This window comes from Microtus pennsylvanicus, chromosome 2 (assembly GCF_037038515.1).
Source record: "Microtus pennsylvanicus isolate mMicPen1 chromosome 2, mMicPen1.hap1, whole genome shotgun sequence".
In the NCBI taxonomy this organism is placed as follows: domain Eukaryota; kingdom Metazoa; phylum Chordata; class Mammalia; order Rodentia; family Cricetidae; genus Microtus; species Microtus pennsylvanicus.
The window spans coordinates 139,618,747-139,635,627 of NC_134580.1; the positions used below are offsets into that span (position 1 = coordinate 139,618,747).

Here is a 16,881-nt window from a genome sequence, read left to right on the forward strand (position 1 = left end):
TCCTGGGCCTGTCTTTTCTGACAGTAAGTGGGAAGCCTTTTCAAGCCTAAAACTCAGATCACAGGACTGGGTCCCACGCACACTGCAGGAGTTTCCTCCTGTGCCCAGCACCAAGCCTTAGCTCCAGGTCCCAGGACAGAGCGGTCATAGGTTGGGATGGCCCAGAGTCAGCACAGTGCTATTTGCAGAACTGAGTGTTCAGAGAAGTACCATCTTTCCAGGCCCTCCTTACCCATCACCTACCAGGCATCTTCTTCCATTCTGGGTGCCCTCCCTGTGCCACTGTCAGCAGCAATGTCACAGAGGAACCTAACCGCTTGACTAAAGCAGCGAGCCTAGATTGTGCCCAATGGAGGGAAGGCAGGAAAGGTTTGCATCAGCTCTTTGCTCCCCCTGCTGACTAAACCGGGGAAGAGCAAGAGGCCACCTGTGCTCCACTGCAATGGCCGCTCACCCCGGGACTGTGCCGCATAGAACTGAGCATCAGCAGGAAGAGCAGCTCCCGTCACCACAGCGTCAGCCTTCTAGCTACAGGCCTTGTCTGAGAGTTACCGTTAATTGTGTGTCTAGTGTATAGATATCATGTATAGAAAAGAGACTAGGTAGATGACAGACAGACAGATCTATTGTGTGGGCTGGAGAGATGGCTCAGTGAGCCTCTGGCCACATCAAGTAGCTCACAACTGCCTGTAACTCCAGTTCTAGAGGGTCTAACACCTACTGCCATACTCACATGCATACACACACACACACACACACACACACACACTGAAACACACAAAAACAAAATAAAAACAAAACACAAACAAATAAAATCTCATTGTGTGGCATTACCATGAACTAACTGCACCATCTTTAAATTTCTCTGTATATTTAATAGGAAGAATATTTATCTCACTTTTTTAATTGCTTCTGTTTTTTACCTGTCTTCTGCCATCTTTACTTATCCATGTAAACATTTCATAGTTACTTGTCCTTTGGTGTATGTAGCCCTCTTATCAATGCCTGAGACTATTAATGTCCTGAGTCAATATGAACATTTTTTTACGTATAATTATTTGATCAAAGTAACAAAATGTTGCAGTTGGCATGTAGAATGTTTCCCCCAGGCTCGTGTGTTTCAACACATCCTCCCCCAGGTGGTGGCACTGTCTAAAAAGGTTGTGCGCTGCCTGTTGGAGGAATTGGGTCAATGGTGCTTGACCTTGAGACTTCATTGCCCAGCTCCACTTCCTGTTCACATTCTACTTCCTGTCTGCAGATGAAATGTGACCACCTGACTTCCTGTTCCTATCATCTACCCTCCTGCTGTCAGGTCTCCCCCACTTTGGTAGAAAGATCTCCTGGAGTTGAAAACCAGAGTTAAACGCTTCTCAAATTGCTCCTTGTCAAGTGTCTGGTCATGTGTTGTATTCTCCCACCTAACATTCCTCTCTCTTCCCGGTCATATCCCTTCCCATCTCCACCTTCTAGTGCAGGGATTAAAGGTGTGCGCCACCACTGCCTGGCCTCTATGGCTAAGTGATGACTTAGTTCCACACTCTGATCTTCAGGCAAACTTTGTTAGATCACAAACAAAATATCACCACAGTAGAGGGTGAGGATAAGGTGGTGAGGAAGCCCACAGAGGACTCTCAGAACGCCAGGTAGGAAAAGTCAACAAAGGATTTCTAAGAGAAAGATTCTTTCTTTTTATTATTATTAATAAAGGCCCTTTCAGGTGACACCTTAAGAGAGGATGGACTTTATCTTTCAATACAACGGGGAGGGGGGCAGTAAGAGAGCTATAGAAGTAGAATTTTGTATTCTTTTGAAGCTAAATCTGTGTCCTTTGAAACTAGATTATCTGGAGTGTTCATTATACCCAAATGGGAACTACTGAGAAAATAACTTTAAAATATGCAAAAAAAGAAATGAAGGGATCACAGTGGTACAATACAAAGTACCAAACGCAGGCAAAAGAAGTCAGTGTTTAAGTTATCAAATAATAAAAGATAGGACACAACAGAAGCCCTTCCTATAGTAGCCACTTCACATAGAAAGATTAAATTGGTCAGTTATAAGCTATTAGTAATCCAGCCCTTGGGAGACAGAAAAAGGCAGGTCATGAGGTTAAGGCCAGCCTAGGATACACAGGGAAACCCTGTCTCAAAAAAGAAAGAAAGAAAGCAAGAAAGCAAGGAAGGAAGGAAGGAAATAAATCAAAGAAAGTAAAGAAAGACAACTATCTCCTGTCTAAAAGAAACTACTTCAGGGGCTACAGAGATGGCTCAGTGGTTAAGAGCACCGGCTGCTCCTGCAGAGGACCCAGGTTTGATTCCTAACACCCATGTGACTCCAACCTTCTGTGACTCCAGTTCCAGGGGATCCTATGTCCTCTTCTGACCACCATGGGTATTGCAGGCAAACACTCCTGCGCAAATAAATAAATCAAACAAAATAAAGAAATAAAAGAAACTACCCTAGCTCTAAAGACTGAAATTCTGAGGAAATGGAAACAGTAAAAAAAATTGCACTCCTAAGTGGATAGTAGCTGTAAAATTAAGGATAACTATGCTACAATCCACAGCCCCAGAGAGACTAGGTGACAAGGGGAGCTCAAGGAGGGACGCCCAGACCTCCCGGGGAAGGAGAAATAGAAGAGATTCCCTGAGTGGGTGACGGGTAGGTGGGGATGGGAACGTGAGAGATCAAGGTCAGGGGTCAGAGACTGAAGGGGACTGCTGGAAAGGGGGGGGGGGGATGTCAGTGTAATGATGCCTAATTAATTATATCTGCTGTGCTCACAGAGTGGTGCCCAGCCCAATTATCATCAGAGAGCCTTCATCCAGCTACTGATGGAAACAGAAGCAGACCCACAGCCAAATGTTAGGCAGAGCTCAGGGAATCCTGCAGAAGAGGGAGACAAAGGATTGTAGGAGACAGAAGGGGTTAAGGACACCACAAGAAAACCCACAGAATCAACTAACCTGGGTTTATAGGTCTCACAGAGACTGAACCAAGAATCAGGGAACCACATGGAACTGACCTAGGCCATTTGGCATATATGTTACAGTTGTGTAGCTTGGTCCTGTGGGACTCCTAACAGTGGGAACAGGGGCTGTCTCTGACTCTTTTACTGGCTTTTAGAACCCTGCTCTTCATATTGGGTCGCCTTGCCCTTTGGTAACCATGGGAGACCTGCCATTTCCTAAGCAGAAACAGAAGAGGAGTGGATTGGGGGGGGATGGGGAAAAAAGGAAGGGTGGGGGAGGAGTGGGAGGAAAGGAGGGAAGATAGAAGCTGCCTTTTAGAGAGAGAGATGGAAAGGAAGGGACTCAGGCTGGAAGCTGAAGATCAGCTTGCCTTGGCAGACGTGGGGAGTGGGCATGGCTTGTCTCTTAAAGGGACAGGATAGATCATTACATTCCCATTTCTTTTTTATAATAAAAAGGCAGGCAGTTAGGCACAACACATTAAAGGAATTGGGGCGGCAGATTCTCAAGACTGCTTCCTGCTTATTTGTGGGCATCATCTTAAGAGGGAACCTGAGAAATCTGGGTGCTGGTCACATTCTGGTCTCTTTGTTCCTGTCCAGTGTTTGTGCTATGGAAATGTCTGGTGTCTCTTATATCTGTTTAAGGTATTGGCAGAACAGAGGACAAAGTTAAGTTTAGGAAAAAAAAATTTTAGAACCAGAGAATTGAGAGGGATGTATCTGACCTGTTTAAGGTGGATCCTTTGATTCAGCTCCCTGGAACTCACAAGAATTCTTTGGGTTTGTGAAAACAGAAGTTTTCATTTTATTTAAACCATTACATTGGTGCCATCAGACTCAGTAGGCCCTCCTGCACCTCTCCCAGGGTCAGGATCCAGAACCAGGCATTTTTTCCACAACAACCACATGTTCCATCTGCATGAGCACTGACCTCTACACACACCAGCAGCTTCGGTGGTGAGCTGTCCTCTTCCAGCCCCAACCACAGCCGTCAGGGCTACAGTTGAGCCCTTTGCGCTCTCCATAGCTAAAAACATGACGAGACGACCGGGGTCAGTCCTCCCACGCTAGCACTGCAAACGCTGTAGAGTGTATTTGACTGGGGGCCCAAGGTCCCTCGGATTTTTCTTTCTCCTTTTTTCTCTTCTTTTCCTTTTCTTTTCTTTTGGACCACTCATCCGTGGTTCACACCATGAGAGACTGCTCAGAGTGACCTCTAGCCCCTCTGGCTTCCGAGTTACCCTGACTGAAGCCAGTCAGGCTTTAACACCCCGCCTGTAGATAGAGGGCGCTCTTCTCCAAGCTCTGGGATGTTCACTGCTGTTTCACACCCCACCTATAGAAGGGAGATGTCCCCCATCAGCCTTGTGTTGTCAGGGGTTTTCACATTTTTAGTTAGGGTATAAACCCGCACTCCGTCAGTGTCCCGATGGCTTCATTGCGCTCCACTTTTTCTCAAATTGTCCCTGCCACTGCTACTGCTGTCAACAAGACCGGTTGGATCCCAGAGGCAGCTATTTTGAATTCCAGCCTTTTGCTCCTCACCACGGCTTGTAGCATGGCAGCTCAGCAACAGGGTGGATCACGCCTCTAGGTCTCTCTTTCAAACAACATGTGACTGCTGCCATTTTGACTGAAGCCAAGTAACCTTACCACCATCTTTACTGAGGTCAGGAGACTTCACTGCCATCTTAACTGAGAGCCAGGTCAGGTGACCAAGTTCTGCCATCTTTACTAAGGTATACCCTGCCTGGTCCCCTGGTTTACTTATGTTTTTGTCTCTAAATTCCTCTTGCTGACTCTGTTGCATGTGTGTTTTACACAGTGGCATGCCTTTGGTAGGGCTCACCAAGAGCATCCATTTTGCACAATTTCTGTTCACTGTCTGTGTATGTGCATGCATGTAATTTAAATGCATCTGTGCTTACTGTTAAATGTTATAATTGTCTGTTCATTGCATCTCATTTCAGACTACAAAAACAATAAGTCTCATGTTTTAAACTGATATGTACTTTTAAGTCTCTTACAAAAATACTTTATATTTAATCCAACTCTGCTTTACCTGTTGAGAGCCAGTACAATCAATCTTGGACCCAGCTCTCCAGGCAGATTGTATACTCTAGCTATACTTGATAAACAGCCCTCAACTGCTCAGAGATCTAGGGAATATGGCATTTAAATATTTAATTATTAAAAGACTTTTCATAACAAAAGGAGACAGGTTGGCTCCTAGCAGCAGCACTCTGTTTCCTCCAAAGACAGAAGACAAATGGGCACAAAACAACATCCATCTGCATTTTGATTCAACTGCCAAGCGCTGACCACTGGGAAAAACTGCCTTTCATTTAAACTGAAGATCACCAGACAGTGGACAGAATCGCTGGAATCGACAGCCTAGCTGCTCAGGTCAAGGTAGGCTTGTCTTCCTACAGTTCACACTAAGACTAAAGCAGAAACACAATGCTCTTAGTTTATGTAGAAAAACAATGAGATTAATTTGACATAAGTTGATGAAATGTTATTTTTGTATTAGGAATGAAAGCCAATTCTCTAAGCCCTGAAAAGAGGTCCTTCTGAGAAAGCTCAAACAGGCTATGCCAAACAGGGAAACTTAGGAAGTTTCCAGCCCAAATCAGACAGCAGGCAAGAACACACACCATCATTTCTAATCTAGCAGTACACTGCGGGAAAGGGGGCCTGTTCAGCACTCAGAGAGCTGAGAAGGGCATTGAGTTTGAAGAGACCAGCCACACACAGGGAGAATGTACTAGAAAGATTATAGGCAATGGAAGAATGTGGTAGACTAACTAGTTACAGATCCAAACAAAAGAGAGAGGGAGAGAGAGATTTAAGTTCCATGTGAAGAGGATAAGACAGCAAATCTAGGAACAGGACCTGCCCCTGTAGTGGGCAGGGCTAGGAGGTGTAGGAGATGGTTGGGTCCTGCTGGCTCCGCTTGACTGTAACAAAGGGCCATCCCAGCAGCCATCCCAGAGCCTGTTTCCCTCTCTTCTCCTCACAGCAGGGTCTGGGCAAAACCAGCCATCCTCGGCCAGGACTTACCACCTGTCCTTCCAGCACCATGACACCTGTGTCTCCTGTCCAGCTCCTGCTGGTGCTCAGCCTTGCACCCCAGCTGGTGTCTGGAAGTCCCAAGCAATACTTTCTGAGTAGGTGCTGGGCTTGGGCTCCAGGGGAGGGAAGGGGTTCGCTCCCGTGGAAGAGAGAATGTCTCGGGGAAGACATGTAGAAAAATTCTCAGTGAACAGAATTGTGCCACGTTCAAGGGTCCAAGCTTTATAGTCCGACAATTCAGGCAAGAAGCTCGGCTCTGCTTCCTTATTGCCTGGCTCCAAACCCTCCAGATAAATGGGTTTGGGTTTTTCGAATGTAACCTCATAATATAAATAATGATATAGAGACAGGGGGAGGGAGAAATGAGCTGGCACATTCTCCATGGAGCACTCTTATTAGACCGCGAAACTTCCCACAAAATGGTAGTTACAATAAATGTCAGCCTCACCCTCCTGACTAATTTCCCTGTCTCTGGCTCCATTGGGGATGTTGGGTCCCACTTTACAAGCTTCAAGACAGACAGGACAATGAAGTAGGTGGAAATCAAGATCCAGTCTGCGTAACGTTGGTCTTGGAGGATATGTGGGGAGGGAGGAAAGGGGAACTTTGCATTTTATTTCACTTTTTTTTTGGGTTTTTTAAGACAGGGTTTCTCTGTAGCTTTGGAGCCTGTCCTGGACCTCCCTTTGTAGACCAGGCTGGCCTTGAACTCACAGAGATCCACCTGCCTCTGCTTTCCGAGTGCTGGGATTAAAGGCGTGCGCCACTACCGCCCCCTTTATTTCACTTTTGTTATGTAAAATCCAGAGGCACTGCACAATCACCAGTGACTAGTATCCACAGACGAGTATAGACGAGTCTGTCTCATTGGCCACTGCTGCCCAGTTTAACCTGACCAGGGCAGTAATGACTGTGGGCCACTACACAGTAGGAAGAGTGCTATTATCATGTGTGCATTCTTCTGTATTTGGGGCTCAGGAAAATGATATGACTGTTAGCTCATGTTTTGGGGGAGTCTCAGTTCTGTTTGCAGAGCTTCTGGGAGGAAAAGGAGAAGCCCAATCTTGACATCCCATTCTGAAATTCCTACCCATCTCATCATGGAAAAGGTCATTCTGAGAACTCAACTGAACTGGGTCCCAGTTCTCTGATCCAGCACTTGCAGTTTGTTGGGTTCATGGTTACACCAAACTTACCTTCTGTTTAGTCTTCCTCCATAACAATCGGCCTATGTTTGGTTGACTCTAGTCTAAATCTTTAAGGAGAGGTTAAAAGACTTTCTCAAGTCCACACAATAAGTTCTTATGGATTAGGTGGCCAATACCACTTTTGTTTTGCTTTGTTTTGGCTTGCCACACATACATACACATCCATATCCTTGAAACGGACCCTACCAGGGTCTACAGGGACCCTGCATCTGATCTGCAGGGATCGTGGATGTACAATAAGTTCAGAATTCAACCAAATATTCTTGGGTCAGATATCCATCCCTAATTCACTGACCAGAACGCAGAGAAAGACAGGAGCTAGAAGCAAAGTCTATTTCCATCCCTGGAGAGCACACGGGAGAAACGAGGCAGCGGCTGCCTGTTCTTTTGGACACTCTTGCCTATTCTCCATTCCAGAGTATATCTTGGAACCTCCACCCTGCAGATCCGAACCTGAAGACTGCAACACCTTCTGTACGCAGCAGGAGGAATGTCCAGAAAATCTCCAGTGCTGTTCTGCCTTCTGTGGGATAGTCTGCTCCTCAAACAAAGCCCCACTGCCAAACACGTAAGGGTCTCCTCTCCCAGCCTAGGCACCAGAGCTGCCGGCAGAGGCCAACAGCAGCACCTCTGGCCCATGGCTGTGATGTCTCTTCCTCCTTTTTCCTTTAGTCTCATTATTGTTATTGCTGTATTGCCAACATTATCTCTGTCTTTTCCAAGGATAATTTTCACAAAACTTCTAATTAAGAGAGATTCCTCAAATTGCACAAGCCTTTTCCCCTGCCCCTACCTCTCTGAACATACTCCCAACTGCCTCCGCCTCTCTTTTGAACCCCTTTCCCAGACTCTGCCTTCATCCCAGCATCTGCCTGGAGTGATGTATCTGGGCATACAAGTGGCACCAAATCCCCAAAACAAATCTATCTGTTCTGTTTTTGTTTCCCCTCCTTTTAGCAGACACTGTCCCCTGTTCCTCGATGTTCTCAGACTCAGGAGGTCAGCTCCAGGAGGGCTATGGTTGACAGACTAGGCATGTGCATCAGCCCTGAGTATTCCAAAGGGAAGGGTTCTGGGGTGGAGAAAAGACTCCAGGGTGCTGATGAGATACCGCGGCCCCTCTCATAGAGGCACGCCCGATGCCTTCTCTAAGAGAGCTCCTCTTTCCTTCTTCCTTTCTTTTCTCCATGAACAGATGAAGGCCCTACTTGTCCATGTCTCACAGGAAGAATCAGTGACCCACAGTGGGAGATTTAACCACTCAGTGTCTTCAGAGAGGGTCCAAATGCCTCGCTCTTTGCTGTGTTCCCTGCCCTGAGCAAATGCCCAGCGCATCTACTATGTGCAGAGTGATAATGTAGATCTGGAGTCAAATACCTGGGAGCCCGTCCTGGATCTACCATGTCTTAACTGGGTGATCTCAAATGAATTAGCCCCTCTCTGAATAAACTTTCCCATCATTAAGACAAGGATGATGACAATGGCACGAAAATCAAAGCCACAAGTTATCTGGAAGCAGTCACTCGCCTCATATTTAGTGTCCCATACATTTTACTGGTCCCATGACCAGTTCTCTCTGCAAAGACTAGCCCGTGCAATTAAATGCCACATCTTTCAACCATTCAATGTTAGACTACAAAGACACAAAAAAGATGACACTGTTGTCATTTAGTTCCTCCTCCTCCTCCTCCTTTTCTGCAGCAGAGCTCAGCTTCATGTTCTACTTTCAAGTGGGACTGATAGGAAGTAGGAATTACAGCGTTGAGAACAGACTGACTGCCAATAGAGGTGCAAATATTTCTCTTCTACAGATACAAGAGACTCAAGACTACTCCGCATGCTTGACATTCGAGCCACGCTCGCCAGTGCACTGCATAAGGGTAAGGGTCTCCTGGCTCCTTGTGGGAGACCTCCTCTTCCTCTCCCCGCATTCCCCCAAACCACCAGCATTCTCACAAGGCCAGAACAGCCTCCTTGGCGGCCAGATTGCCAGCTCCCCCATTTTTCACTTCACTGGGTCCATCTTTGAACTCATTCCCTGGGGGCAGACGATGGTCTACAACAGAGAGAAGCGGAGTCATGGCCTAAGGGGACTGCAGGACCCTCAGACCTGAGGCTTTGCCAAGGAACAGGCTGTTCCAGCCTTCTGTGGGCAAGCACCATGGGCAAGAGGTCAGACTTCATGCTCTGTGAGTCATTGGTTAACTCACCGTGCCTCTCTGGGACAATTAACCTGCTCATGCGAAAGAGAAAGAGGCCACCTGTGCCGTAGGATGTTGTGAGGATGATACAAGGTTGCACAGATGGAAGGACACGGTCACCGACGAGACCCTGCAAAGATGAGAACACACACAATACCACTCTGACCAGGTTCTAGGTGTTTGCTCTTTGAAAAGGTAGAAAGGGGGTCGCCTTTATCATTTGACTGAGATTACAAAAAGTAGTAAATAAAATGCTGGTAAATAAAGTTCCCTGTCCCTCTACCACCAAAATAAAAATGGTGTTTATCATTTGGTGCATTTTGTTAAGAGCATTTTTTTTTTAATGTAGGAGCTGTGCTAAGGAAAAGGCTCATTGGTTAAGATTGTTTGCTGCTCCGTCATGAGGACCAGGATTTGGATCCCAGTACCTCGCAAACGTCTGTTAACTCCATCTCTAAGGGATCCAACATCCTCTTCTGGCCTCCTTGGACACCTGCGCACACATGGGTACATGCATGCATATGTGTGTGCAAGCACACAAACATATAACAATAAAATGGATTTTTTAAAATTGAATGTACAAGTATATGGTCTGTTGGTGGTAGGATGTTCCCAGAGTTTTCAAATAAGAATAGCGGTATCTCAGCTCCAAGTGCTCTCACTGACCACGTACAGAGAGAATATTATGTGAACGCAGGTAAGGTTAGCACAGCAGAGCAGCTGTGTGAGCGCTGCCTTGACCTTTTCACAGCCCCTGCCAAGCCCAGCACTTCCTGCTACACCAGGAGCATCACCCTGGCCAGCAGCCAGCACAGCAGCTTTCTAGATAATCCCAGGCTGTGCAGCAGAAAGATGTGGGACTAGAGTAAGAACCTAGTACGCTCTTGGGAATCAGTCCAGCATGGCTCCACTGATGTAGTTATGTTGGGCTATTCCCAGTCCCCAGAGACACAGAGATGAAGAGCAATTAACCCTAGCGTGGATTATGAAGATCAAATGAGATGGTGCATGCAAACCCCTCACGAGGACGCTGGCAGAGTTCAAGAATGTTATTACCTGTGTCTAGTCAATCTGTTATCCAAAATTCTTGTTTTATAAAGAAATCACGGGAGGTCAGTGGGCATGAGTCTGCAGATTCAGTCTTGCCAAGACTAACAAACAAACTTGATAACCTGAGTCTGATCCCCCAGGATCCTCCATGGTGGAAGAAAAAAACTTAAGTCCCACAAGCTGTCATCTGACCTCCACGTGTGCACTGTGGTGCACACAGGCGCACACACGTGTGCACCCGCACACACAAACACACTAAATATTCATGTAAAGTGCACGTTCCAATATAAATGTTTAGTGGGTTGGTTGGTTAGTTTATTGTTAATTTCTCTAGTTTCTGTCTGAATTAACTCAAGTCAATGAAAGCAAGCTAAGTGTTCTCTAATACTTGAAAGAGGGCAGGATGTAGTCATGGATAGTCCTTGCACCTTTGAAAGATAAGAGGATGAAAGTCACAAGACATTGGCTGACTGAACAGTGATCTCAGTGTCTGTCCTAAGCTTCCAGGGACCTCTGTGCCCCCTCCAGAGCCCCTACAAATGACACAAGTCTGGAAGTTTCCGGTCGCCTAGTCCCACCGGTCCTCGTTTCTATCTGTTGCACACCCTCTAAGTGAACTTTGTCCCAACTCCAACCCTATGCCTCTCTTTTGAGAACCTTTCTGATCCAGCTGTCTCCCTAGTAACCCCTAACCCAGAGCAAGAAGGACTAGTCAGGAAAATCTGAAGCCTCCTTTTACTACCAGAAGCCAACCAGATAAGGTTCAAATTGCCCTGAGTGAGCCCAGCGGGTCTTTCACGTTCAAAACACAGTAATCACTGTTAGATACTCAAGCTTGATCTATAACGCTCTTAGGCACTGAATATGGACATTTGTGCTGTTTATAATGAAAAAAATAGCCCCAAGTTCTGCCTAGAATTCGGCTATGGGTCTCTGCACCTGCTCCCATCAGTTGTGGGTGAAGCTTCTCTGATGATGATTGGGCTAGCCTCATCTATGAACATGGAAGAGCATCATTGGGAATCATTTCATTGACTCTTTTTGGGCCGTTTGTGTTTGGTTCTATTCCAGGTCTCTGGTTCTCGGCCATCCAGGCAGTGACCAGCATGGGCTCCCTCTCATGACGTGGGCCTCAAGTTGAACAGGTCATTCATTGGTTGGCAACCCCCACAAGTTCTGTGCCACCATTACTCCCAGAACGTCTTGCATGCAGATAAATTGTAGGTCAGAAGTTCTGTGACTAGCTAGGTTGATGTACTGTCCCACCACTAGAAGCCTTGCTTAAAATACCCCTGACTCCAGAAGGTAGGAGTAAGACAAAAGACTGCAGTAACACAATACAAGGAAAGGAACTTACCAACTGAAGGTCACAGGCTACATTCACAGTTAAACATTCTGTTGCTTGAACAAAACAAGTCACACTCACACACTAGACCAAAACATTCTGCAGGCAAACCACTCCCTGGGTGGAATTCAAAGTTATCTCCTTAAAGGGAACTGGAACTTAGTTGGATCCTTAGACTATTGTGTGAGGTAAGAACAATCTACTTCCCTATTCCTGGAGCACAAGGTTCTCCTCTAAACTCCACCTGTGAACACACCCAAGGTTCTCCTCTAAGCTCCACACACACACAGCTCCACACACACATCCGTGAACACACGGACAGAAAATAATCAACAGAGTGAAGGAAAAAAATGAGAGGAGAAAAACATTTTAAGGGTATATCTCTGGCAAGGTTTGAACACCCAAAATATACAAGGAACTCAAACAATAGGAGAACCCACAAATAGTCAGATTTTAAGATGGGTCGAATATACGGGACAAGCGCTGCTCAGAAGGAGACCGCCTTCTGAACAACAGGTGTATGAGAAAGGCCTGTGGTCATTCATCATAAAGGAAAATGCAAATCAAAATTATCCATTGTGTTGTGTGTGGGCACGTGCACACATACATGTGCTGCCACTACGTCCCTGGGAGCCGTGCTGGTGAACATGTAGAAAAGGGGGCAGACATATACTTTTAAAGAAAACATAAGTTATTACAGCCATTGTGGAAAAAAAATATATGTGGACTTCTCAAAAGTTTGCAAACAGAGCTATCATATGGTCCATCGACTCTAATACTAGGCATATATTCAAAGTAAATTAAACCAGTATGTTAAAGGACACCTGCACTCCCATATTATTGTAGCAGTATTCGTGAGAGCCGAGGGATGGGCAACCTAAACATCTGTCAACAGATGAAAGGACAGATTTTGACTTATATAGGCAACCAAATTCCTATCATTTGCAATAATATTAATAAGCCCGGAGGATGTTGTGCTCAGTGGAAATGAACTGTAAACAGGAAGATAAATGCATTCTATAATTTTGCTTATAGAAGGTATCCAAAATAGTCAAAGTCATAGAACTCACAGTGCAATGGTGTTTGGTCAGGTTTGATGAAAGGAAAATGGGGAGTTATTAAATGAAATGCGCCAAGTTTCAGTCAAACAAGATAAAGATCTAAATCTGGCATGTAATATTGCATCTATTGTCAATAATGCATGAAATATGCTGCTAGGATAGAGCTCAAGAGCTCACGCACATGTATAGAGAGGTGCGTGTGTAGTGTAGGTGTGCATGTGCACAAACCTATTATGTGCACATGCAGGCCAGAGGTCAACATCGGGCATCTTCTTCTACCACTTCACCTTATTTTTTGTGTCAGGGTCTCTCATTAAACCTAGAACTCATCACATCAGCCAGACTGGCTATCAGCGAACCCCCAAACCTCTTCCTCAGAGCTGGAGTTACGGGCACATGCAGCTATGCTTAGCTCTTACATAGATGCTGGGTATCAGAACTCGAGTTCTCATGCTTGTACAGTATCCATAGCAACTACTGAGCTGTGTCTCCAGGCCTGATACCAAGGGCTTTTAGCGCAATAAAGTAAAATTAAAAAAAAAAAAGAGGAGACATGAAACTTGGAGAGTAAACTAAAGTTTAAAACAGTTGAAAATCAAAACAGTAAATTAGTGAAAATTTATCAAACAGAGGCATCCGTGAACATGATTGGCGGGAATGTCTGAGCAAATCCATAAGGAGCAAACTGTTTCAACTCCATATGAAATGTTCCAGAGACTAGGGGAGACTGTTTCTCAGTTCAGCAGACATGTAACGAGAGACGGTTTTATGTTCAAATCCAATAAAGACAGTAAGAGAATCATCAGCAGATTGAACTCACAAACATGCACAAGTCTTATCCTTCACACTAGCACAAAGATCAGTAGTGTACAAAGAGATTACAGGTCTTAAGTAACTTCCCCTAAGGTCAGAGTAAATCTGAGAGGAAAAAAAAAATCTGTGATATCTGTGATTATCCAAAAATATGTAAAATCAATAATTTTGCAAACTTCAAAACTAATTCAGTGTGTATGTCAGTGTGTGTGTGTACTCATGACCAAGTGAATTAGTCAGAGTTCTCTAGATGAACATAACTGATCATGCATATGTGTGTATACATATGTGTGTGTGTATACATATATATATGCTATCGACAAACAGAAAGTCCAAAAATTCAGAAGTTGTTCAGTCCATGAGGCTGGATGTCCCATCTGCTCTTCAGTATATACCAGAATCCCGAAGAAGTAGGCTCTAATGCCAGTAAAGAAATAGATTTGCCAGGAAAAGCTAAACAGGCAAAGAGCAAAGAACTGCTTCTTTCATGTCCTTTATATAAGCTGCCAGCAGAAGGTGTATCCCAGATTAAAGGTGGGTCTTCCTACTTCAAATGATTTAATTTAGAAAAAAAATCCTCATGATGTACCTAGCTTCTTGGATTTTAGTAAATTCCAGATGTAGTCATGTTGACAACCAAGAACAGCCAGCCATCACACCATAGGTGCACACAGGCTGTCTGGAAATCAATATCAAGTATCTACTCTACAGCTCTCTACCTTAAATTTTAGCTTTTAGCTTATTGCTTTAAGTAAGATCTCAAGTAAACTGTGACATAGAAATAGGATAGTGGTTCTCCCAGCTTTTTGAAGATTATTAAAGAAAGCCTTCTAATAGCTTCACTTTTATGAATGATATAAACTAGGCATGTTGGCTCATGCCTATAATCCCAACACTTGAGATATGGAGGCAAAGAAAAAAGTAGGTAAGACCAGGTTACATAACGCACATGAGGCCAGCCTGGGCTATATAAGACCCTATCTTTAAAAAAAAAAAAGATATTACTGTAGGTTTTTTATCTTGTTAAGTATATTAAAAAATATGATAAAAAGTTTAAAATATGAATTGGGAACAGGAGATTTAAGGGGGCTGGATATATGGCTCAGTCATTTAGAGTACACACGCTCTTGCAAAGGACTCAGGTTCAATTCCTAGCACCTACATGGTAGCTCACAACCATCCTAACTCCAGTCCCAGGGGATGTGGATGCCCTCTTCTGGCCTCCATGAGCACTGCATTTGGTGACCAGACATACATACATGCAAGCAAAATACCATAAACATACAATTTTAAAAATAAAAATAAATTAAATTAAATTAAAAGCACTAATATTTGAGAAATAAGGCACAAAACTATTAACAGTCACAAATAATAATTGTGTATATGAAATGAAAAATGAACCAAATATAAATTATTAGACATGTCAAGAAGAATCTGAGGTGACTGGATATAAGACTAATATACATCATAAATAGTATTTTTATACCAAAACCCAGAAAGATACCCTTTATAATAATATTAAAATATGGATAATGTTATAAAGTCTACATGAGAAAAATATCAGAAATCTTTATCTTCTTTAAGTTATTTTTATTATTTTTATGGATAGAGAATTTCATACATGTTTTGGTCATATACACTCTTCTTCAGCCAAGTTGTCCCAGATCCAACCTTGTTCCCTTCCCACACAACTTTGTGTCCTTTTTTTCCCTTGTAGGCCATTTGCACTACCTAAGTATCCTCAGATATATGGCCTTCTACTGTCTCATGGTCAACTTATGAGGGGCTACACTGTTAGAAAAAACTGACCCTTCCTCTTCCACAACTAACAACTGCCAATATCTCCAGGGCTAGGAATGGACTCCATGTCCAACGGCCCTCTCCACATTGGGATTTGATCTAGTTTAGGCTTGTACATGTCCATGCATGAACCGTTATGAGCTCATATATGAGCTGCCGGACTGTACTCAGAAGACACTGTTCCTTGTCTCTGGCCCTTACACTCTTTCTCCTCCATCTGCCATGATAATCCCTGGACCTTTGAAGGAAGGAGTGGGGTGTATTTGCTCATTTAAGAAAGGTATTCTGCAATCTCTTTGCAATCACTTAGACCAGTCGTGTGTCTCTTTTTATTTGTGTGTCTGGGAAAGGGGGAAGGCACACCCATATGCCATTGTTATGGTTTAAGTAAAAACGCTGCAGGTCCCCAAGTGGCTGCCGCAGGCCACAAGACCACGCTGCAGGTCCCCGTGATGCAGCAGACAATGGGTCCCAGGAGCAGCCAGTCCCAGGCAGGGACAGCGCAGTTCCCCAAGTGGCTGCAGCAGACCACAAGGGGCAACAAGTCCCAGGCAGGGAGCCATGTGGTGGATGAGAGACCTCGACAGGGAAGCCAGTCCCACAAGGAGAGACAGATGGGCAGGCCATGAGACCACGTCATGGGTCTTCAAAGGCAGCTGGTCCTGGACAGGGAGCCACACGGTGGGTGAGAGATGGAGATATGGATAGGCACACCATGTAGAGTGAGATTGGATATTTATTTAATGCGTTATGGAGGCAGAAGGGGAGAAGAGCAGAGAGAGAGAGAGAGAGAAGTGGGGAGAGGGGAAAGACAGAAGCTACCTCTTCAAGAGGGAGAGAAAGAGAGAGAGACATGGAAAGGGAAGGACTCTTCTGCAGACAGGGGAGGGAGTGGGCATGGTTTGTCTCTTAAAGGGACAGGACAGACCATTACAGCCATAAGAAAACATAGGCTCCCCATGAAACTAGAGTTATAGGAGGTTGTAAACCACCCCATGTAGGCACTGGGAACTGAACTTGGGTCCTCTGGAAGAGAAGCAAGTGCTCTTAACCACTGAATCATCTCTCCAGCCCTAAAAACTTTTCTTGAAAAAGATTATTAAAGGCCAAAATGAACAGAAAATTGGTCTATAGATTCAATGCAACTCAAAGCAATGTCTAGGGTAGGTTTTCTCAGAAATTTATCAAGTTAATTTGGACTTTTATATGGAAAATGAAAACTCTTAATATAAAGTTCAAGAAATTAAGTATGGCTTTTGAATTGGGAATATATAATGTAATAAAACACACAAGTTCATATATATTAGCAAATTACATGACTATAGCTGTGGGCAATAGCTGAACAGAATGT

At 44.5% G+C, this 16,881-nt stretch overlaps 1 protein-coding gene across 1 annotated transcript; it reads left to right on the forward strand.

Moving 5' to 3' along the window:
- Nucleotides 1-6,059: 6,059 nt before the first annotated feature.
- Wfdc13 (WAP four-disulfide core domain 13) lies at nucleotides 6,060-7,832 on the forward strand. The gene is made up of 2 exons (XM_075962870.1): nucleotides 6,060-6,147; nucleotides 7,678-7,832. Exons 1-2 carry the CDS (start codon nucleotides 6,060-6,062, stop codon nucleotides 7,830-7,832), a joined length of 243 nt encoding a protein of 80 aa, XP_075818985.1.
- Nucleotides 7,833-16,881: the final 9,049 nt, after the last annotated feature.